The sequence below is a fragment of the Neocloeon triangulifer genome, unplaced genomic scaffold, assembly GCF_031216515.1.
Source record: "Neocloeon triangulifer isolate White Clay Creek 2 clone unplaced genomic scaffold, ASM3121651v1 ptg000022l, whole genome shotgun sequence".
Lineage (NCBI taxonomy): Eukaryota > Metazoa > Arthropoda > Insecta > Ephemeroptera > Baetidae > Neocloeon > Neocloeon triangulifer.
The window spans coordinates 2,448,118-2,472,980 of record NW_026775562.1 but is presented as its reverse complement, the minus strand read 5'-3'; the positions used below and the strand labels follow the sequence as shown (position 1 = coordinate 2,472,980).

Sequence of the window (24,863 nt, the reverse complement as noted above, 5' to 3'; positions counted from 1 at the left end):
TGGTGGCGTGGGCAGAGTTGCCGGGGGGGGGGGGGGGGAGGAGGTCATCTGCCAGTGGCACAAGACCATCGAGAAGCACCAGCAGTGACGGAGAACGCCAGACGCCCTTCAAGTCGGCGCCGTCCTTTCAAGAAGAAACTAATTATTTTTCTTATTGTCCTTTTAGAAAATAGTAAAAAATTATCATTTGTGAATTCCAAGATTGATTTTTCCATTTGGAGTAGAAATAAGTGTGTCATTTAAATTCGATCTCGGGAGAAATGAAGTCGTCGCCTGCCTTAATAAGAAATTCTGCTCCTCTTTCGCCCCATCTCATCAGAATCGCATCTCTCTGCTGCTGCTGCTGCTGTCGGCGAAATTTATGTTGGCATAATGGAGTGAGAGCGGCTCTTGCTTCCCCCATTATTGATCTTCGCAGCGGCGGCGGCGGAGACGCGCACACTTTAATAGGATTTGAAAAGACGTTTCCATCAATTAGGTCGGAGAGGGTCGCTTAATTACGCCCGCGATCATCGAAATTCAATCACCAAAGAACGCTCGCTCGATCAGACAACAAAAGTGAGGCCCCAAACGTTGGCCCTAAAGTGTACCCCATCAATTCTTATAATCGTTCTCCAAAATAAGAGAAAAGTCGCGAAGTAAGAAGACGTTATAGACAGAACAGACATTAAATGTCCGGACTAAATGGTTCTTAATTTTCTGTTAGAATAAAATTAAGCATATTTAATTTGAAGATGATTATTTTGAATGAAAATAGTGTTAATTTTTTATCCCTGTAATTTATCCTTAGATTTTGCAGGAAGAATCGATTGTTGAAAAAGTTCAAGATCATCGTTAACTTTGTTAGCAATTAAAAAGGAATGAATTAAGAGATCAGTTTGATCCACAAAATTCCATTAAATTTGCATTCGTTTCAACGCAGATTAAGTGTCAAATTAGAAAGGTTAGGTCTTAAGGAATCACTTAGTGGACAAAATCACTTGAATCACCGCGCAAATTTTAGAAAAAGGACCTAAATTATGAACTTTTTTTTTAATTTTGAAATTTTTCATTAACCTACCTTTCTGATTGAGGCAGAGGAAATCCATCCAAGGTCCACCTGAGTTGCGGCGTAGGATTTCCAGTGGCGATGCATTTCAGGGACACCGGCGGCCCTGGCTGCAGGGTCTGCCTGATGAACTTGTACACCAACTGCGGGTGCGCAGCTGAAATCGTATCACAATTGAATTTCCTTTGTCCTGAAAATTTTCGTGGTTTACCTCCGAGTCTGATTTCGGCGGTGCCCTGGGCGCTGTCGTCGTCCGTCCTGATGAGGCACTGGTACATCCCCGAGTCCTCTCGCTGCACGTTTTCCACCAGCAAAACCTTGCCCTGATCCTGGATGGCAACACGGCCGTTCATCTGCAGGGGTTGACCGTCCTTGGACCACGTGATCAACGCGGTGGACGGGGCGTCATTTAAATTTGTGCATGATAGCTGAGCCCTGAAAAATAATGAAAAAAAAAGACAAATAAACAGCTGAAAGGTGAGGGAATATTTGAAATGTCAATTCCAACGATGGAATCATCTTTGAAAGTTTCATTGAAATATATAAATTACAAAAGTTTTGTATTTTCTCAAAATTTTAAGGGCTTGTCGATGTTTAAAAATAAGTATTTTATTGCAAATATTTATTTTAGGACGTGAATAAAATTTGTGTTAAAAATAATGAAGTGAAAATAAATAAATTTTTAAGTACTCCAATATTTTGCCTTCTCAAATCAACTTTGAAAGAATTACTCAATTATGAAATAAAAATTTGTATTTTAAATTGAATGTAAATTTTATAATCTTTTAGAGTAAAAATCACTAAAAAAAGCTCATTCTGTATCATGAATACTGTGAAGCCTCTTTTGACACTTTGTTGTTTTTTTCTTCTTTTACTTTGACAGCTCAATATGCTTTGTTTAGAGAGTGGGAGTGACGAACCTGTTGCCCATGTCGACGGTGGCGTGCGGCGGCTGGACGGAGACGCTGAGGGGCCAAGTGACGGCGAGCGTGATTTCGATTTTGGTGCTGCCGGCGCTGTTGTTGGCCACGCACACGTACTTGCCGCCGTCCTCGGGCTGCACGTGCAGCAACGACAGGCACTGCCCGTCCGCCACCACCTTGACTCGCTCGTCCACGCCGATCGGCCGCAGCTGCGACTGCAAGTGTCCCGACCGGTCCAGCTGACGAAACCAACTGAGACACACAAAAAGATTCAATAAAATTAAAGAAAATTAATGTTATTTCATAGCTTGAGCAGCAGAAAAAAAAATACTTTATTAATCACAATTCATCAGTTTATTGAACTAATTTGAATAAATTTTGTGCTTTTTTCTGTCCAAATTTGTCTGTTAAATTCCAATTTTTTTCAGCAATTAAAAGATTTACAAAATCTAATTTAAATCTTTGAAAAGTGGATAATGATTTTTATAAATTAACAGCCATATTTTTAGTAACATTAAACAAAAATCTCCCCGAAAACCTTTTTTGTTCCATTCAAAAGAACGTTTTGAATACAATTTTAAAAACTACTGTCGCATTTAAGAAAAACTAGTAATCCTAAAATTTTGTTCCTCGCCGTGAATTTAGAATTCATCTCTGGTCTTTTTTTTCTCATCACCAAATTGGCCCCTGGGGATAAAGTGTCACTAAAATTCGGCTGGTGTTGCTAATGCGGGTTGGAAAAAGTGCCGGGTTGGCAAAAAATTCGGCGCTTGGTGCGTTTTTGCAGCGCTCATTTAATTAGAGTGTGACGTACCTGACCGTTGGCTGGGGGTTTCCCTCGGTGATGCACGGCAGGACGGCGGCCTGGTCCTTTTTCGCCGTCACCACAGCCATTTTGTCCACGGCCCGAGGCGCACTAGGCATTCTTGAATCTAAACATTTGATTCAAAATCTATTTTACTTGATTTTTTAAATATTAAAAAAAAAAATTATAAATTTTTTGCAATTAATCCAAAATTAATAAAGAAATCCGCCAAAAACAATACAGTAGAAAACCGGTTGATTTTTTTTTCTATTAGGCGAATATTGGAGGCATCGACGCGAGGCGGGCGGATGAATAATGACGCGGAAAATGTTCAATGTTCCGCCCAATAAATGATAAGCATCCGTTCGTCCGCCGCCGCTCGTGGATGGCGGGAGAGCGGAAAAAATTTGGCGTTGAGCCAGAATTCGCACCTGATATGGTGATTTTGGCGCCGCGACCAACGCTGAGCTGCGTGGCCCCCGAAAGGTGGTTCACCGCTCTGCACTGGTATGTCCGGTACCGGTCAGTGTCGTTGATTTTTAAAATCAGCAACTCGCCCGACGGCAGCATGTAGTATTTTCCATCTAAAATAAGAACAGAAAACAAAAACGTAAAAATCACGATAATCTAATTTTTAATATGAGAAGCAATTGAAAATGAAACTGATAATGTTGATGGATTTTGAATTGTTTTTGTAAAGGCAATTCCAACGATGGTTTTCAATAGAAATGAATTAAATCAGGAAGCCACAGCAGTTCTTTAAATATGAAATTTTATATAAAAAATGTTTGTCTTTAATTTTGATCACAAATTTTTTGGATAAAATGTTTCAAATTATTAAAATGTTAACAACCAATTCTTGGAAAGACGAAATAAGGGATAACTTGCAAGGTCATCACCATTTTATTCATAATTTTCTATTAAAAAATATTGCAATTTTTGGAAGCATCAAACTATATTTGGTGAATAATTTTGTATTTTGCACTCACCTCCCTCCTTGGACGGATAAATGTTGAAGGTGCCGTCTTGAAACCAGGACGTGACCGACACGTAGTCCTTGACGGCGTTGGGCACCTGACACCGCAGGAATGCTGTGCCGCCCCTCGGGATGCCGCGCATTCCACCCACGCTGATCGCCTGCACCTCGTAGTGTTGAATCACAACTGCAAAAAATAAATAAACCAATACTGCCATGTGCATCTCTCTCGATAAAATCGTGAAGTGAAATGAGACCATTTGAAAAAAATTATTTCAATAAAATTCCAATAATTCATGACAGTATTTTATTGGAAATTGGAAAGAGCGGGAAAGAGCATCCCATCAAATCAAGAGTAAATAATATTGAGTTTGGTCTCAAGAGTATAAAAGTTTTAATCCGCTCCTCGCAAGCACCACCAACATTCAAGTATTTCAAGGATTGCGATTTTATTTGAAGTGAATATTCAAATTTTCAATCAATAAAAATTGTTATAAATTATTGAAGTTTTTCGATATAAATGGGGAAATGCAACCTGCGTAGCATTCACGAAGAGCCGGTTGCTTAACGTTTATTCGATTACTTCTAATTTTTTAATTTAATAATTGTCGTTAGATTCTTTTTAATCGCAGAAACCTCAGCTGCAAAATGATAAATATTCTCAGGAGAGACCAGAGCGGGGAAATGATGACGAAATTAATTTAATCTAGGGGGTGCGGCTTCTTTCCAAGGGAATAACTTGGTGCGCGTCTGTCTGCGGACGAGTGAAATTGAATTACGGCTGGAAATATTAAGGCAGTAGAGAGAGAGAAGAAAGAAAAGCCCCCATTGTTACAATGGAGATGCAGAGTCAGCGTGGGAATTTTTTAATTAAATCCCGCGCGCGCCGCCGACTTACAAGATTTCTGCACGAGACACACAGCTTTTGTGCCTCGCCAACTCTTTAAACAATTTCCCTCTTTCAAAAGAAGAAAGAGAGTCATAAAAATTTCAGAAAAGTGTGCTAGAAGTTGAATTATTGTATTTCAAAACAAAAGTATGGTCTCAGCCGCGAATTTTAAGGAAACAAAATCAATTTTGCGAAAATCCTTTGGCCTTTGGTCACTGCGAAAATTTAAAACACCAAATTTCATGAAATACATTGAGATGGAAAAATTCGCACCCCAGAACGATGAATCATTTTTAAATTTTAATAATTTCAGCCTGGTTTCAAATCACTAAATATAATCAAAATCAAAGAAAAATTAATAACCTGAATATTGATCGATACAAATTATTTTGGCGGGAAAAGGTAAATGAACCCTTTTTAATGATTTTAAGGAGTGCCAATTTTTACAAAAAAGTCATGTAAACTCATCTAATTTTATAAAAAACAAACAAACAATACATTAATTAATTAATCAAGTTCAATTTGATTGGCCTAAAAAGTTCCCCCACCACTTTACTATTGGCTAAACTGCTTCTTATTTTTATCAGGTTGGCCAACTGCCAGTTTAAAACGGGCTAAACTTATATTTAAAAATTGCTACTGACCTGCCCTGACTTTGACCTCGCGGCTGACAATCTTGCCAACGTTGTTGGCGGCGGTGCACTTGTAGGTGTTGGTGTGCACGTCCGGCCGGAAGGTGCTGGGCTGGAAGGGCAGGAAGTAGAGGCTGCCGTTGCTGAAGATCTCGCGCGTGCCCGGGATGGACACGATCGGTTTGCCCTCGCCCGACAGCCAGTTGATGACGGGCGCAGGACTACCTTGCGCCGAGCAGTCGATCCGCACCCCCGTGCTGTTCGAAAAGTCCACCCTGGACGCCGGCTCACGCACAAAACTCGGACCCTGGTTTCCGAACGGCCACACTGAAACAAAAAAGTGACAAAATTAGATAAAATGCAAATCCAGTTTCATAAAAATAACTAGAATAAGGGTCTTAAAAATAAAATTAAAGGTAATTTTTTTAGGAAAAGATTTATTAGGATTAGGATTTATTTCTCTGAATTGTTTTTTAAATTTAAAATAAAAATGTATTTTGTATTTTATTCATTATTATTACAACTCATTAATAAAAAATAATGCTCTGTGATATGAAAAATTTCAGTCACAAAACAATTTTTTTTTGTTCTTTATGATGAACTAATTGGCTGTTACAGCCTGAAGTAGATTTACAACTTCATAATTTCGTCAATTTCGAGTTGTGGTTAATTATTTGCTGATCTGATTTGCTAATTAAAACTCAATCTAGAGTCGACGGAGGGAGCGAGCGAGCGAATTTGAGTTGGCGGTCGAATTAATTAATCACAAGCAGCTGAGAGCAGAGGAGATTCGCACACGCGGAGATTTATTGTCGGCGCGGGATAATGAGCGGCGGCAAATAGCGCAGGTTCATTAAAAAGGCCTCAGTGCACCGCACGCGCTGCTCATTTCGAATTTATTGGGCTCGGCTGCAATTCAGCGGAAAACGTACAAGCGACCTACTTCAGCGTTGCGAGCACGAAAAGCGATTACAAATTCAAAATTGATAAATATAGAAAATGTGATTATAATTTTGAAATCACGCCGCCTTGCATCTGGATTTAATTAAAAAAAAAAAATTAAACCCTAATAAGAATAAAACCAGCAAAATATTCACACGAACACTAAAAATTACTGAACAAATAAATTTTTAAACCAGATTTAATGAACATAAATAAATATTACACATAAATTTACTCCAAATTCGTAATCTGCATGGCTAAAATCTAAAAAAAAATATTCGTTCGGAGTTTGATAAATAATTTTCGCAAATCTGTGTAAATATTTTTCAATACCAAGCCAAATAAAGTCTGCAGGAATCGATGTGATTGCCTTCGTCGGAGCAGAAAGAAAAGCCTTTGTTATACTGAGCGCCAATATTGGTCTCAGCGTAGCCAATCTGCCGCTCTCTCTCCCTCTCTCTCTGCAAAACAAACAGCGAGAGCAGGAAGGGCTTGTTCGCAAACACCACATCTAAGGGAAACAACAACAGCCTCGGCGCTTTAATATAGAGCGGCCAGCTGGACCCATCTTTATAATTTTTGGCGCAAAATTAAATTGCGCCAGACTCGGAAAAACAGAAGGCACGTTTCACTGCGACGAAAAACGTGTTCGGTTTCTGAGAGAACGCGATAGTTTTATTCAGGAATAAAAGGTTAAGGGATTTTCTCGTTTAGAAGTTTGTTGTTTACTCCGTTTTAACTCACGATTACGCAGACTGAAAGGCTCTTTGAAACTTTTTCAACTACAGAAGAGTAAACGCAGATCTAATACTACCTCAAACTTTCAAAAGGATAGAGCGCATTTCGATCTCAGGAATCCTGTAAGAATTTCTGATGGAGTATCTAAATAAGTTAAAAAAAAATATTAATAATACAAAAAAAGAAATCAATTTTTTAGGAGTAACTTTGTGGACATTTACAAATTTTTAAAAATTTCAAACAATAGAAAAATTAATACGTCTATGTGAAGATTTAATACGTCTAGTTGAAGTTGTACAAATATGTCGTAATTAACGCTAATTTTTAAGCGCCAATTTGTCAATGTTTTTCAAATATATTTACTTCCAACCATTCTTAATCATTCAGATATAAACAAAACTTTTTTAATTTTTAATTTAAAGAGATTTCAATATCTAAATGCTTAAAATGAAGAGTTAAGTTTTATGAATTCTTTCACAGAAATATTCACGTCTTTCCTTTCCTCCCCATGAAGAAGTGAAATCGGGCGAAAAAAGTTTTTTATTGAATTTGGCCGTGAGCAGTGGCGTCACACAAACCGGTAATTTCCCCAGTTACCTCCCTTACTTTACACCAAAGAACAGTCAATTTGGTCGTAAAACTCGCGCGTTCCACCCCCTCGAGACGTCTTTCTTTCTTCTTCGCGGCGTCGAGTGCAAAAAAAGTAAAGTGCTGATGACGGAGGAAACTGTTTCTTCCCTTGGAGGAGCACAACAAACACGCTTGGTTGCGGCCGCACGAATTTCGCTCACTCGAGATAAAAACGTCGATTATCCCGCCATTTGACTATGCAGCAGAGTCTCCCAGGTGATTTTTCCCTTCCGCCCCCAAAGAAAAGTGAAACAGAAAAAATTAATAATTTATTTTCAGGAAGAAAAAGTTAAATTTTGTAATTGAAACAAATTTATTAATTTCATATCTTATCAGTCTAAAAATAAGAATAAAATTTGATTTAATTCATTTTTTATGTTTTCTTTTAACGAAATAATTTTTTAATTAAATTGGGATATGAAAAATCTAAATTCTATATCCAAATTTATATGACTGCCTATTTATCCGTTATGAATTTGCAATTTCAACTTTTCGTTTTTTTGTTTATGATTAGAAAAATTTGAATTATTCGCCGCAATTCACAACTTTTTAAATAAAAACAAACGCTGAAATTTATCTTTTAACATTCAATATAAATACTGCAATAAACGAGCCGTATGTTTTTGTAACTGATTGAATTTCCAAGAAGCAATTTGCAGAGCAAACTTCTGCTTTTTTCCAGTTCCTATTTCGCTGCGATTTTTTCACTTATGTGTATTTTTTCGTCGTCCCGTCTGGAGATAATAGCGGAGGAAAAGCGTCATGATTCGCCGGTGTGCGTCGACAACAATAAAATCCATCTTTTGCTGCAGCCGCAAGAAATTTGATCCGCTTTTCTCGGAGAAACTCACAATAAAGAAACGTGCAATACACGATCGATTCGTTTTATCGTCGCTGTCCCACTCAATTTCCTCTTCGAACTCGCAAAAGGCCTATTGTTGATTTGCAATGCAATAATACGGTCTGGAAATTTAAAAAAAAAATGTCGCTTTTCATGGAAAAATTGAAAGAAAATATTTGCTTCTACGCAGTATTCATGACATCATTAAGAACTGCGATTCCATTGTACATTAATATATTTTTAGAACTAGAAATTGGCATTCCTATTTTCTTTTCAAAAAATGCACAAGTTTCCTATTTCTTTTGAAAATAATTTAAATTGTATAATAAACATTAAATGTTGGGAAATTGAAAGCTCTGGGCATTTAAATTTATTTAGAATTCTACGTAATGTTTGATTTCTTTAAAAATTACATTGCAAATTCAGAAAGATATGTTTTGTTTTTTTCTTTTGTGATTTCAGGTGACAAATTATTTTCTTAAATTAGTATTGGTCAGTTTAACCAAGTTTAAACCTAACTTCAACCAATCTTAAAATAAGTTACAAAAACTTTGACGTTATATTTGGTATTAATAAAGTCATAAATTTAAATACAAAATGAGCTGCAAAATATTTGTATACAAATGTTGTATTTTGTAAACAAAAATTGCACAACATGTTGAGCCTAAGTGAGCGGATAAGAGTGGCTAATTAAAGAGTAGTGTGTGGCGAGGCTCTTCCTATTGATTTGGTCGTCGTCGAGGGAGGATTGTAGAGAGTTTGCGTTCGCCGAACACACACGGAGTCTGAGGGTTTGCATTAATGGGCCGTAATTCTTCCTTCTCTGCGATAAGTGGGCACGCAGAGAGAGAGAGAGGGAGGAATTATTATTATTACAGAGAGCTGATGCTCACCTTTCACAAACCTCCCGACCAGAGAGCGAGAGAGACTCGGAGGGAGCAGATTATTAAACTGGAGGGCTTGATTTTCGACAAGGGCGCGCGGAACTGGTAACACAAGCTTGTGCAAATGCACCTTGTTCCAATATCATAATAACTGACGTCAGACCGACACTTTACATTACCACACCAAAGTCTGACGAAGTTCAGAATCGAGAGGTAAAAAGTTTAATATTGTTAGTGCTGGGAATAGAAAAGGTTGATAAAATTTTTCAAGTCGATTCGTTTTGAACAATGTAAAAAAAAATTGGAAACTAGAGTTTCTTAGTTCAAAAGAAAAACAGATTTCATTAATGTAAATTTGAAAAAATTTTGGCACCATTTAACCTTTTCCTGTAAAAATTGTGATTTTTACTCAATTATTGTAGTATGAGGTATGCAACTTAAAGTGACTTTTTTAATTCATACAATAAAATACCAATTTAAAAAAATAATAAACAATAATACTAATAATAATAAATTATGATTATTATTAAATTCATATTCATACATTAAAATATTAATGTTTTTCCTATAAATAAAAAATTATAAAAATAAAAAATTATTATTATAGTTATTTTATTAATATTTAATGTTTTTATTCATAATTTAATTAAAACAAATTAAAAAAAAAACACACATTTCAAATAATTTCCTAAAAATTCTTGAGCACAAAAATTTAGTAAAATTACGCAAACTGATATGCAGAAATGGATTTTTTTTTATTTTACTTGCACAAAACTATTAAAATGATATTTAAAAATAAAGTGAGGGAATGAATGTGCGACTTTCTGTGGTTAAATGAAAGTTGATTAAGTTATCAGCCGGATTTAGAATCTATTAAGGATTTATAATTTCCCACGACAAGGAAATTGACTGGCGTTTCTCGATAATGATAATCTTGAGAAAACCCCAAAGGATGTGAGACTCGATATAAAAAGGGGCGATGTTCACTTCGGTTGCAAACTTCGTTGCTGGACCGCCGAACATGGAAACGCAAAGTTCTTCGTCAAGCGGGGTCCTGATTTCGACCCCACCGTCGAGGACCAAAGTTATCCCCGGGGCCAAAATACAGTGCGGGCTGAGGTCAACTTCCGGCCTGACCACCACCCTGGTAATATACGTCATCTTTGCCGTGATTGGCACCATCATCATGAACTACTACCTCTCCACACTCAAAGTAAGACAAGCAGGTTAATAACTGTTAAATAACTTTCAAATAAAATTCAAACAATCTATTATTAAAAAAAAAAAATGTAAATCAATAAGATAAAAATTAATATCAATTAAAATTTTATCTTTTAATTTGATAAATCATTCGTTATTTTCAATTTTTATGAATAATTTATAAATTTCAGATATGTGAAGGAGATGAATTATCGCAGTCAATGACATTCATGGTCCCAGAAAACCAGGTTAGAATTAATAAAATGAAGGTGTCTGATCACATAAACAATTTTTACTCATAAGTATGTTTAATGAAGAGTTAAGGTTTTTTTTAGAGAACTTACTTAATTAGAAAATTTGTAAATAATGAGTTTTATTTCAAGATCTTCCATTTTCAAAATAACTCAATATAATATAGCCCTAATATAATTTTTAGACCTTAAAAAAACAAGCTAATGGAAATACATCATCACCACAATTTTTGGCGTAATTTTTTTTTTTTTTGTAAATAGTTGGAAAAGAATCTCTAATTTTCAAAAATTTTGTCATACGGTAAACCAGATTTTCTCAAATGTCAATTAAATTTGGATTTAAAACTTTAAAATATATTATTATGTTTTTTGCTACATCATTAATATTTTTAATTAACTACTTGTTCTTCTTCGCGATTTTCCATGTGCTAATTTCAATAATTCAAAAAAAATTTTTGTCAATAACAAATAATAATACCAAGTACTTTCATTTTTTTGCAACAGTTCAACAGATTAAATCCGGTTCAATATAAAATTAACAATATGGAGATCGATGAAGTGGGCCGAGATTGAGAAAAATTGTAGTTTTTTTTAATTTTGAATATAAAATACTTATTCTATTTGAATATATTAAGTTAATTTTTATAATTATTTAAGTTTCTTTTTGTTGAAGCAGCCGTTGGCGGAGAACGAGATTCTGAAAGAAAATGCCACTGAGGATTCCAAACAGAAGCAGAATGAATTGGCTAAGAATACCAGTCCGAAGCCGGATGAGGTAGTTTTTACTAAATTTCACACTCACAATCAGGTTCAAACAAAAACTTTGTCTAAAAGTTGAGTGAATTAATTTACTGTTTTCCAGTGTCCGGAAATCAAGTACCATTATCAGGAGGGGGAAGTGGACTGTGTCCTTGCTCGTAAGTTTTTGCAAATAAAAAACTCCAAACTCTGAATTTTAGACTTTTCAGTGTCAGCGGCAAATTTGAAAACGCTGTCCAACGGCAAGACGTACTCCTTTCATGAAACCACTGTAAGTCTAAATATATTTAATTTATCTTGCGTCTTGTTATAATTTTGCTTTTTTTGCGGTAGGTTGGGTGGGACACAGCAAACGATTTTTGCACGAAACAGGGGCTGCACTTGGCCACTATTGAAAATCAGAATGACTTGGAAGCCGTGGGAGCGCAAGCCTCAGATTTCACCGAAAGTAAGACAATTAACGCTTTGAAACTGAAAAAAGAATCTCTCACAACCCCGCATTTCTCCAGAGAATTAAATTTGATTTGATTTCAGTTATTGGTTGGTGGCTTTCGGCGAAAAACGTGAGAAACAAAAGTGAAAATTGTGGACAAGACTTCCGATGGCACGACGGAACCAAACTGGATTTGAAAAGCCCGTTATGGTGGAAAAGTGGGAAACAGTATAATAACTTTGTTTACACAATATATTCAAAATTGAGATCCAAGAAGAGCAACTTCAAGCAGTATTTTATTTGCCAACTTCCAAGCAAATGCTCTTTATAAATTTCAATTTACTTTTTCCTCCCAGGTGTGGAAAATTTCTCTATTTTTTTGTACTTTTATTCACGAATTTTAATTTTAATTAGAATTGCTCTTTCTTTATTTAGCTTTTTTCCCTCCGTTTTGTGGACTTTGCATCTATAAAAAAAAAATAAAAAAACGATTCCGAGTTTCATTTTTTCCAAAATAAATCTACAAATTTAATGATTTTTGATATTCTTAAATTCATTACTGTATAACAATTTCCATAAATGAACTATTACAAAGGATAGAAATGATTTTGAAGTAACAAAAATATACTTTTGCTGTAAAATAACTATGATTTTTAATCGTAATTTTAAAAAAAGTATATTTAAATATTATAATTTTTTTTATTAAACGGATGAATTCGCGAAAATTTTGCTGGCGTGCAAACTTTTTAATAAATTTAAGAAAAGATAATGAATGCAAAGCTTGAAAGCTGTGTCGAGGGGTAAAAGGCTGTTTTTTTTCCTTGAATACTAATTTAATTTATGTCAATAGCCAATTATCCTAACTGATTTGGTGAAAATTATGAGGTCAAATCTGAAAATCGACTTGATCTTTCTTCGCCACCAAAATAAACCTTTTATTATTTAATCTGTTTCTTAAATATGAAAACTAATATTATAGTTCATATATTTAGTTGCAAATTGTGCTTATGATGACAAAAAAAAGACGATTCCCACAATCCTGCAATTTTTCCTCAAGCCACAAGTTGATTAAAATTAATCTGCATGCAATTCGCAGTCAGTGGTTTGCGGCAAAAAACGCTGATATGAAAATGACTTCCGGTGGTGGGAGCTGAAGTAAAATCCGAATGCGTAATTTCATTTTTAAAAAATAAATAACAGACTAAATCAAAATAAGTGAAGTTTTTAACAATAAAATAAATAAATAAATTATTGCTTCGCTTTTGGTGTGCAAAATTTTAATAAGATTGAATATAATAATATTGTAATTTTTTGCTTTTCTATAATGGAGAAAATCGGAGGTGAGCTGATATGAATCCCTAAAATACCTTCAAAATAACAAGTTTTGCTCGATCACTGTAGTAAAAAACGTTGTTAAATCTTAAGAATAATGTCTTAATGAGATTTTAAATAAATTTTAAATTTATTTTTATCGGAATTTTTAATCTATATTCATCTCCAAAGAAATCCATTTGAATAACATAATTTTTTTACTTTTTTATATGTAATATTTTATTCATTCGCCTTGCGTTTATTATTATTTTGATTCTTTTGAAATTTGAATTTCAAGTTACCAGTTTTTTCTTTTCACAAAGAAATTAACTAAGTTTGTATTTGCTCTCGGCGCAAAAATTGGATTTGAATTCCGTTTCTACCTATTGTAAAAAAAATCATTTTAAAAAGCCTGACCTACTTATTGTGGGACAGAAACACTAAAAAACAACGAGTAATTTTTTTCCAAACAAAGCAACTTGAAACTCTTGAATAATTTCTGTGTGGATATTTTCGCTGTGCAGCGCAGAGAGGTGGGTTTTGTGCGAGGCCCCTAGGCGAACATTAGAGTCGGTCGTCGTCGCTTTTGACTGCTTGTTACACTGCACGACTATTACTATTATCTGCCGGTGGTGCTGCGCGACGATTATTATTATTATTATCGCGGTAATGGGCCGCGCATTATGCTGGAAAAGTCGAATTGCAGGCAGGGGTACACCAACATGTAAATTCCGCTCACTTCAGAGAGTTGAGAGTCGCGACGATTGGGAATATTTCACTCGATCGATTTGCACAACAATTATTTTGTGACTTCGAATGAAATTATTGAAAATCGAGCATGAAATTTAAAACCCATTTCTATATTAAAACTGATTATTGACGTTTAAATTGGTTTTAATTAATTTATTATAAATTTCACATTTTGAAAAAAAATTATGAGTATTTTTATTATGCATCGAAATCTTGTAGATTAAATGGTGCCTAGAAAATGAAAACCGTCCTTATAGTAAAAAAATTTGGAAGATTTTGTTAAGGTTTAAACCTGATTAAATGAAATAATAGGTGGCAAAATAAAAATAAAAATTATGTAAAAAATTGCAGCACACAATTCCAACTCTCCAAATTGGAACTCTATACTTTTAATGTTAATGAGAAATTTAAAACCTTTTGAAGGTTGAAATTTTTGAACAAATGTTGGCTGACACGAAAACGGACAGTTAATTTTCCGCACAGATGACCTTCAAATTACACAAAAGTTCAGCAAACACCAAAATGCCTCATTTTCCTGCTCAAATAAAATTTTAAAGGTATTTTCGATTTAATTCGGAATTTCAAAATTGCTGAAATTTGCACGAAAGGTTGAGATTAAGTCGTGAAAGGGATGATTCGCCTTTGACGGGGGTGGTCCGCAGTGCACCCCAGCATCCGTCTGCATGCTCTGGGCAGATGTAAAAGGCCCTTGAACGAGCTCGCTCGCTCGCTGGCTCTCTAGTCGGCTGCAGCTTTTTGAACTCGAGTTGAATGTAAATAGAGAGAAAGAGCGACTAAGACTTTTGCTATTAAAACGAAGAGCGCCCTTTTATTTAGCAAAAGAGAGAAAAGACGTGAGACCCTTCCTAAGCACCCAGGGCTTAAAAGGGATTCGAGGAGTCGCGCTTTTGTGACTGAGAGGTGCAAATTCCCTCGAAAACGATAATAAAAATAAAAATTTTTAGTAAAGAGTACAAAAAAAAAGGTGCATAGAATTGTTCAGAAACGTTTTCCGGATAGAAAAAATTGTTGGTTGGCCATTTTAAAAATTTGAAGAAAGAAAATCGTCACAATGCATCAGTTTTTCATGAATATTTTGATGATTTAATTTATAAATACCTACTGAGATGAAAAACGGGACTGAGAAAGTATTTGATCGTATAAAATAATCAAATTGATGAAATTAGTTTTGTCTTTCATACAAAATAAATTATTCTGTGTATATATGGATTTTTTTTAATACACATCCCGGCCCGAAAGTTTCCTCACAGAAAAATAAGTCAACATCTCATTTCGCCGCCATATTTGGTGCAAATCGAGTTATACCTGCGCGAAGAGCAGAATTTCGCGAGAATAGTTTTCAGAGAAGCACTAATGCCTTTCCTTATAGTCTTTCTCTTCCAATTTTCTTGGGCAAAAAGCGAAAAGTGCGCTCTTTGCTTCTCCGAGATTTTATTACCTTGATGTCGGCACACGGCCTTTGAGGCTCGCTTTCTGCACCTAGTTTTGCGAGGAAGAAGAAGAAGCTTCTTCTCCGTGCATGCACGTGTAATTTGATTTTCTACTCCACATGCTAGATTTTTCGGAGCTTTCCTTTGATCATCGCAAATTGCGTCCGATATAAAATATATCCCATCGAAACTTTTCTTGTTCCAAAAAATAATTTTCATTCCACAGATTGAAAAAGTTGGCGTCGGTGAATAATTTACAAGGTTCTGCAGCGCACTATCTGCATAATCCGTTTGTGAATAATTCACGCCGAAATAATAAGGCGTCGTTTCTGTTATATGCTCTGTCGTGTTTTTCGCTTCACAACAAAACACGCGCGGACAATTAAACAATGGGGGGGACACTCGAAAACGCACTCACGCCCCGAGTGCTTGTTTTGCTTTGAATGGCCGCGAGAGAGAGAGAGAAATAGAGGGCGGAAGGCATGAAGGAAAAGGGGTTGTTGCGCTTCACAGATGGCCATCGCCGCACTTGGCGACCCTAACAAGGCACAGCCAATTAAATCTCACACTAAAATTCATAATAAACCGCACAGTGAACGATAATCTTTTTATCACTGTGTGGTGAAAAGTTTAATCCAAATGATGCCATTTAAGAAAAGGATGTTTTTAAAGTGATTCAGCGCTGATCAAAATTTGAAATTAAATAAAGAATAATAAAAATGAAATAATGATGAAAATAAAAGTAAATTAGTACCAAAAAACTTTACTACCGTAAAATTTACCCGGAAATTTGTAATTCTTCAAAGAATTATCAGTGTGCGAGAGTTTTTCTGTTCGAATTAGTCTTTGTCTGTGTTGTGAAGCGCAAAGCAGTTTCAGGCATTAATTTTAAAATTTTGAATTGTAATTAAGAAATTAATTTTTAAAATGGCTCAAAATTTAATTGATTAAATCTGTGTCTGTTAATAATAAAAATTACATTATTATTGTTGATATAAATTCGTCTTCAGTTATTTTCTTTCCTCAGTTGTAACAAAAGTAAATGATTAAAAAAGTAAACAATCTGGTTCAGAATATACAAAGTTTTTAAATTTAATTTGAATTTTGGTTAGTTTTCCATACTATAAAGCCAAGTTTTTCTCGCACAGTCTCAGTAAAACCACGTAAAAACCTCGTTAAAAAGAAATTTTTATCTTGAGTTCAAGATTTGGCCATAAAGATAAAATTCTCTAAATTTTATGTTTTATTTCAAATTGTTTAGTGATAAAACTTTTTGATCACCAATCGATTGATTCCCTGTGACCTGTCACACTTGAGATCATTTTTAAATTGGTTGGGCCAACCTTTCTGACCAATTAATTCCCATAATTTTTGTTTCTGTACTTCAGGTCAAAAATCGATTTATCTTCAGCTCAGCTTTCAAATAGTTTTTCTTTTTACCCTTTTTACCCAATTCTGAAAAGAATCTATTAAAAAGTTGGTTTTATCTTCTCTATATAATGCTCTTATCAGCTGCTTATGAATTTTGCACCCACTCCGGAGTTTCACTCTGCGGGGCTGTTTATTATTGTTAGTGTGTGCCTCTGCTAATAACGTCGTCCTAACGCAGCGAGAGAGAGCAAAAATGATCCTGCAGGAGAGTGCGAGAGAGAAGAGTCGCAGCAAAATCCACCCATTTACCTTCTTGCCTCTTATTTCGCTGCCGGTGCTTTTCTTACAAAGCCCCGACGCTATAGTGATTTCCCCAGAGGCTTTGCAGCACCGGCGGCCTATGTAAAAGTGAGAGACAGACCTGCTGCTCCACCGAGATCCGTCGTTTTTGCATAGACACTCGTTTGACAGCGGCTCAAATAAAAAGCGGGCGAGGTGTGTGTGAGCCTCGCTCTCTCGGTTTTCGGCTGCGCGAAATTCGGACGGCAATATCTTTGAGACCCACATCTCCCTTTTTGTCCATAAATTCTATCATTCCGGGCCCGAGATCGGCCGGATGGGTCTGGATTACTTTCTTTCCAAACGCGAGTTTGTAAAGGAGCACCGCCGGAAAGAACCCAGAGCGCCAATATCGCGCGCACTCGCTTTTTATTCCGTCCAATAGACTGTGAAGATATAGAATTCGTTCAACTCTTTTGCGCCAACATCGATCTTTTTCAACGTCCGAAAAAGTGAAAGTTTGCAAAAATTCCAAATTCAAACGTTGATATTGGTCGTTTTTAGATAGAAAATTACAACAAATTGAACTGTTGAGCGTTTTTTTTTTCAATATTTTTGTGATTGTGAAAATATGTGAGGCAAAAAACGACTCTATTTTAATATCCGGAGTGTAGTTTAAGACTTTTAATTTATATTTTTGTGTGTGCAAAACTTTGATTTCTCAATTATTTAAGTGTTTTAATATAAATTTTTATATCTAATGTACGTGGCGTGTTTTCTTGAAAATCGGTGCCAGCATAAATACTTGAGCATAAAATAAATTTGAAATATTGTTCAAAATTTTTCTTTTTATAGGATTTAGTGAAACAAAATGTTCTAAAAATAGCGTTTTTTAATAAATGACTTTATCTGAGGCATTTTCAATCAAAATTTGAACCTAGAAAGTCCTTTGCTTGATCGAAAAAATTAAAAGTTTCTATCAATAGTTCAATTATTCTTAATTAAATGAAAATATTACAACTTTGAGGACCAGGTTTTTGGCAATCCAAGACGACTATATTAAATTCACTTTGATCATTAAACAAACATTTAACTTACGGCGGCTTAAAAAGAAATAATTTTGATTGACGTACGTATTTATATTCATTTATTCAAACACTTTGAATGTTTTATGAGTTATACATATGTATTTATAGCTCATTCGCAAGTATACCTTGGATAGATCAACTTGCAAGATAATCATCATCATTCGGCGAGAGTTGAGAGTCTTCTCATATTACAAATGTCAGAAAGGAGAACTGAAGCAGTCGGAGTGAGTGTTGGCGGAAGAAGCTGCAAATCGATTTCGACGGCAGGCAGGCTGCTCTCGTCGCGCAATATCAGCAGCCGTAATCAAACACGAGATATATTATTTTCCATACTCTCTCATATTTGCCGTGAGCGCGTCTGTAATTGGAGCACAAGACTCGCTCTCGCGTTCAATATCTCATCGCCAATTAATTATCCAACAGCAACATCGCAGCGATGCGTGGATTGATTCAAGCCAAACTATCTGACGGAACTTTGGAGTGGATCTGTGTTTGCAGAGAAACGTCGGTGGCAATTACGAGCACCTGCTCTAGTCGGCGCTGCGGTTCCAAAACTTTATCCGCCGAAAACTGATTAGGTTCTATATTAAAGTTGAAGGGAATGAATAATTATCTTAATTTGTAGTAAAAACCGATGAAACAGAAAAGGAAGGGCGCTAGTGTCGTTTCCAAACTTAAATAGAGTCCATGTTTTGAAAAAGGAAGTTTCTCTTCAGCTCAAAATACAAATTGAGAAGGTATTTAATTCTATTCATCGTTTGTTGGAAGAGTTTTGCCATTTCTGCTGCCGGTTTACTTTTGTGCGTGCTAGAGTATGAATGGCAAGGTTTTCGCACAAAGCAATCGCGCCGTATTTTGCCGAGCATTCATTTGTGTTTTGCTTTTTCGAGCTTAACGAGAACGTTGCGAGTGAGTGAGTGGCGCTTCTCATTAGTCTCTGCTGACTCTGCCGCGTCTTTTCGGATTTTAAGCCCGCTTAATTGCGGACAGGCAGCTGGCGAAGCAACTCAATCTTTTGCATTTTGATATGGTTGCAAAAGCATTCCACGAAAATAGCGAGATGTTGTAATCTGTTCTTAATCTGGTCTGAAGAATGAGGAATGCTTTGGTGCCCAGACTGACGCTATCGATCTAGAATAAATTAGCGCACGAGTGCATCTCTCTCTTTCACGATGCTACTGTTTGTCTAGCAATTTCCCGTCTCGCCGACGACCTTTGTACAGCTTTTCTTTTATTCATTCGATCCAAACGCAATAACGAGACCTCCAAGCTGTTTATTCCCATTCCTTCAATAACTGTTTACTTTGTCAATAAATAGTGCACCTAATTACACAACCTGTGAAACTTTGATGGTATTCCAGTCGAGTGCATCAAACTTTACAAAGTTTGCCTTAACTTTACTCTATAGTTGCCATGCATCATTTCGCACGTTTCCTGCAAAACTTGAGACGGGTTCTTGAGTGTTCAACTTCTCCACACATTCTGTGGCAATAATTACTTTTCTTTCAAAGTACGTGAGATTTTACACTTCAAATCTTTTTCTTTTTTATTCAGGATGTTAACTTCATTGACACCGAATAGTCAATCAATAAAAAGCTAATTTATTCCAAACGATGCGGCAACTCAAAATTTATCTCGAGTGTCACTACCTGTTCTTTACAAAATGTCCAGATTTAGATTTGACACGGCAAGATTGAGCGCGTTCGTGACTGGCGCGAGTAAAAATGCAAATTATGGCGCTTCTCTCTTTCCTTTGAAAGGGCTCCAAGCTCTCTTCGTGTTCGTTTCAATTCACGACGAGACCTGCAGGAAATTCACCGTTTTAACTATTTTATCTCGTGAGTGGCGGATAAAAACGAGCAGAGGAGGGAGATAAATTTCTTCGTTATAATGTATTATTTGAAATGGTGAATAAACGAGGCGCATATTTTATATTAGGGGGTGGAATTATTCACACTCGGCAGGGTGGCGCATGAAAAGCAATGTAATAATTAATCAGATAAGAATGAGAGCAATTTGTTCGCCATGAGCGGCCCACTTTTGTTTGAGCTGCAAAACCACAGGCGCAGTGCAGCCTTCCATCTTTCTCTCACACACACGTGAGAGCAGCGGCGGTTTGTTTTATCGCGCAAAACACATCTACATACTCCACCCTAGCTATGGAATAACACTGTTTATCCATTTAATCTGCATGACCCGGTGAAAAAGTGGCGAATAAAACTCACTCATTGTGCAGTCAAAAGAATGATTTAGTGTTGGTGGCTAAAAACTTCAGACACTTCCAACAATGTGTTTAAATTTACAACATAATGTAAAAAAGTAAACCAAAAGAGGTTTAAAAAAAATTATCTTATACTTCAATATCAATTAACTTAAAATTAATTTCTCCCTGAGAATAGTTCAATGCGTTCATTTATGTTATAAATTTAAGATTAAGAATTAGAAAGAATTGAAGAGATCGGGCCTTTTCCTCGTTGCGAAAATTTTTTATTAAAAAACAAATGGCTCTACCAGTTTCGGTCACGGTCAGCGACCCTATTTCATGAGCAAGGAAAATACAAAGAAAATCAGCAAAAATGAAGAAAAGAAAAAACACAACAGAAAATATCAGAAACAAATTTATTTTTTTAGTTTTAATATTATAATATTTATGTTAAAATGTGGTTTTTTTTCAGTTTTGCTGATTTTTCTTCCTCATGAAATAGGTTCACAGACCATGACCAAAACTGATATAGAGCCATTTGTTTTTGAATAAAAACCATTTTCGCAAAGAGGAAAAGCCTGATCTCTTCATTTCCATGATGTCAATTTCTTAAAACAAATTAAAATTATTAAAGTTCAAACTAAATATATTTCAAGAACTATCTCAATCGCTATTAAAATGTTGGAAAAGATTTTTGAAAAGCAATATTCAGTATAAAGCTTAGTTTTTCAATCTTTAAACATTTATGGAGAGTTTCATAAAATTAATTAAAACGTCTCAATAATTTATATCTATTTAACGTAAAAACAATCATGAAAGTTATTTAAATCAAAAGGTTTTCCTATTAAACAGAAAACGACTCGCAAAACCCATTGACGAAATGTGCCGTTTTTAATTAAAAAAAAAAATAATAAATAAAAACCCTTGGTTTGATGGAGAATGAATTCTACTTTAAATGATGATGAAAATTTAACTTAAAACTTTCTGCTATAAAACGGAGTTTTTTTAAAAAAAATTTGTGAACTTTGTTCTCGCAAACAGCGGATTCAATCTCAGCAGTGATGTTTAAATTGAATTTGCAGGCGATTGACACACACGAGAGCCTGCACTGCTCTCGTTTGGCTGAGAGAGCAGCCCGCATATACTAGATGCTCCATTTTCCACTCTGACCCAGACGCCGCTCTTTTATGACGGGGGCTGCACGTCTGTACAGGTACATAAAAGGGGATGAAGTGCAGCTGGGCCGCCGCCGCCGCCGCCAACAGCGGAGGGTTGGTTCTCCAGATTTATTTTGTTTTAAAAATTTCACTTGACCTTTTCTTGTTTTGCTGCGCATACACCAGGTCGATTCGCTCCCCCTGCCTGCTCGAAAGAGAACGAGATCGAGGAAGGACAAGAATGGCGAGGCAATTTCCTTTTTCCACTTGGCCTCGTCGCAAATGGAAAATTCCTGGAGATATATATTCAATATTCTCAAGGAGCAGAAAAGGCAGAAAACATACATACGAGGCGAAATTTGATGCGGCAACTTATTGCTAAATCAATCAGAAACGGATCAAATTGAATTGTTTTCCTTGGAAAAGAAATTTTTCGGATGAAATTTTTTCAGAAATTATTATTCCGCTCAAGAAGCGATTTAGGGCGCGGAGAGGGATGAAAAATGTAGTGTTTCTTCGCAGGCTGGCACATAAAATTTGTCAAACACGCAAAGCTGCCATTCCTTTGTTTTCACACTAGACTGGCAGAGGGAAACGAAATCTCGGGGTTATAAAAGCGGAACATCGCGCGCCGTAAAAACCCAAGATGTATATTTATAATACACAGCAACGTGTGTGTGTGTGTGTGTGTGTCGCTCGGGCAATCTGATTTTCCTCCCTTTTTATTCGGCCCTCTTGCCTCTCTGTTGTTTACTACCTTTCAGAGAGAAAATGCAAAACACAGCGCGGCGCAGCACTTCGGCAGAGACGGCTGCTATGCAAAAAGCTGACTGGGGAAGAAAAGACAACGGCTGACTCCGGAAGAGAGGCGCAAAGTGTGAGAAAATGCAAAATTTAATTGATTTGAATTTAAAGTCGGCTTTTCCTCGATGGATTTTTGTGAGTTTATTGTTTAAGAAAAAAAAACAATATCCTGCTCTACATGTTTCGGCTGCGGGCTGCAGCCATAATTCATGAGCTGTGAAAACATTTTGACGAGAATTAGTACAAAAATCAATTTTTTTTAGAAATATCTTTCAAATTAACATCTTTTCGTGAAAAAAGGTTACATTTTTACACAACAACAATATTTAACAAAAAAATTTGACAATATTTGAATTCAAATAATAATTTTTAACTATTTTTATTCTTTGTTATGTGTAAAAATAGCGTTTATATAATTTTTTCACGAAAAAGTGTGAATTTGAAAGAAAGTTATTTAAAAAAATTGGTTTTTGTACTAATTCTTGTCAAAATGTTTTCAAAGCTCAGGAATTATGACTGCAGCCCGCAGCCGAAACAGGTAGAGAAGGATGTTGTTTTTTTTCTTAAACAATAAACAACTAACAAAAATCTATCGAGGAAAAGCCGACTTTAAATTCAAAACCACCATAAATCAACCCTCTATTGTGAAATTCTGCCACAAAATAACAAAATATAGGTTTGAAAAAAGCCAAATTCTTAAAAATCAAATCAAATAAAACTAAAATGTTAGTTTCATAATTTAAATAGACCTTCTCGAGTGGGTATTAACAAGATCTAAAAAATATTAGTTTGGAATGAAACTGAAAAGAATTACTGGAAATTTTTAAAATTTGTTTAAATTGTATAAAATATTTTCCTTATTTCAAATTTTGACCAAAACCACCACCTTTGAAACGTATCGTTGGATTCGACTTTGAGAGCTATGCAAGTAAAATTTTATTATATTCTCCATTTGAATGAACCAATATTTTTGCGCCCCTCTCATTGTCAAAAGACGCCGGCTTGCAGACGCTGCTCTAGGTTATTAAAATGCAGCATTTCGCAAGCAGTGTGCCCTGCTTTCTCTCTCTGTAGTCTCGACTCGACGGGTGTATGATGATGAGAAAAAGCGGCGCAAAGATACGCGAACGGGTCTTGACAGAAAAAGCCGACTCGGATTATTTTATGCCCGTGTGTGCAGCAGCACCGGTTTTTCTTTTTTCTCCCCATCTCGCCCCTTATCTCGGGCGCCGTAATTTAATACACACGGTAATGGGCGCGATACCGTCACCATCTCATTACACCTGGCTCGCTTATCACCCAGATCAGCTAACCCAGTTGGCACCACTGCAGTTCAAACAAAAAGCTGGAAAATTCCGCATGCTCGAGGAAATTTTTTATTCATTGCATTCAAATGAGAGGCTATGAAAGGAGCAGGATTTATTATCTTAGAAAAATACAATGATATTGATGATATTTACATATTTGGGAACCAAAAGTTTAAGCAAAAAAGGAGTTTTTTTTTTAAATCTCCTAAAAAAATTCGGTCACATTTGCGAGTAATTTAAAATATCTGATTCTTTTTATCTTTATTTCAATCTAAAATTCAATATCTGGAATTTTTCACAATAAAAATTAGTTTTCGATCATTTTTTAACAATTCAAAATTATTATTTCTGAAAATGAAATTCTATCTCTCTCAAATTTGGTATGAAGCCCGTGAGTAATCCCGCAAAGTGCTTTTTCCGAAAGTTTATTTTCCACATCCTTTTGCTTTTGTCTGGGCCAAATCAGATTTGGCTAATCCGTTTACGAGCCGCCAAATTAATTGATCGCGCGCCTGAAAAAACAGCAGATAATGCGCGAAATTCGTTCTACTTGGGCTGGCCGCTCGGTCGGCCACTCACAGAGTAACAATCCATTTGGAATGGACCGCTGTTCAAACAAACGAGCGGCGAGGATTTTATTGCATTCACGGCTCTTTAACTAAATGCACGGGCGCGAATATTGGCTCAAAAACAACGCTCGGCTCCAAAGTAGACCGGCGGGAAAAAGAGAGAAGTGTAATTCGGCCCTTTTTCCGCGGAATTATCCACACGTTTGCACACTCGGCCAACCAACCTTTGCGCGAAAAAAAAAACGCTTGGTGATATAGAGGACGTGCACTTAATAAACTTGCAAATACGGAGAGAGCGGGATAAAAAATAGCCCGTGTGCGGTGCAAATTTCCCTGCAAAAAGTGTCATGTTTTTTAAATTAAAAAGAGGACGTGGAAGGCAATGCGTTTTTAAGCCAGAGGAGATATTCACGCAGCAAAACGAAATTTAATATTGAATAATATCTTGTGAATTTCAGTATTATTTGGAAAAATTTGTAAGAAATTAAAATTTTAAAATCATTTATATAATTATTTAACTAAAACAAATGCAATTGCTAATTTAAAATAAATTAAAAATTATATTAAATATTTGAATAAATTTAAATAGCATTAATTTATTAATAAATCAAAATATAAATTT

The 24,863-nt window shown here is 35.7% G+C and overlaps 2 protein-coding genes across 11 annotated transcripts in view; one reads left to right on the top strand and one right to left on the bottom strand.

The window, feature by feature from the left end:
- The window catches only part of LOC132204539 (cell adhesion molecule Dscam2-like), a 79,977-nt gene that overhangs the window by 20,290 nt on the left and 34,824 nt on the right, over nucleotides 1-24,863 (bottom strand). For all 7 annotated transcript variants that reach the window (XM_059633095.1, XM_059633090.1, XM_059633092.1 and 4 more), the window contains exons 2-8: nucleotides 5,286-5,600; nucleotides 3,766-3,939; nucleotides 3,208-3,360; nucleotides 2,786-2,903; nucleotides 1,969-2,223; nucleotides 1,260-1,483; nucleotides 1,061-1,205 (exon numbers count right to left, since the gene is read on the bottom strand). In XM_059633095.1, the coding sequence (XP_059489078.1) occupies nucleotides 1,061-1,205; nucleotides 1,260-1,483; nucleotides 1,969-2,223; nucleotides 2,786-2,903; nucleotides 3,208-3,360; nucleotides 3,766-3,939; nucleotides 5,286-5,600 (1,384 nt within the window). The remainder of the gene's footprint in view (nucleotides 1-1,060; nucleotides 1,206-1,259; nucleotides 1,484-1,968; nucleotides 2,224-2,785; nucleotides 2,904-3,207; nucleotides 3,361-3,765; nucleotides 3,940-5,285; nucleotides 5,601-24,863) is intronic.
- Nucleotides 10,310-12,389, top strand: LOC132204506 (uncharacterized). 4 transcript variants are annotated; one of them, XM_059633045.1, is made up of 7 exons: nucleotides 10,310-10,521; nucleotides 10,700-10,756; nucleotides 11,436-11,534; nucleotides 11,622-11,676; nucleotides 11,728-11,789; nucleotides 11,852-11,966; nucleotides 12,053-12,389. In XM_059633045.1, exons 1-7 carry the CDS (start codon nucleotides 10,330-10,332, stop codon nucleotides 12,280-12,282), a joined length of 810 nt encoding a protein of 269 aa, XP_059489028.1. In that variant the 5' UTR covers nucleotides 10,310-10,329; the 3' UTR covers nucleotides 12,283-12,389. The 4 variants fall into 4 exon arrangements, with proteins under 4 accessions (XP_059489028.1, XP_059489026.1, XP_059489027.1 ...); XM_059633043.1 differs by having other exon boundaries at nucleotides 11,436-11,567; XM_059633044.1 differs by having other exon boundaries at nucleotides 11,433-11,534.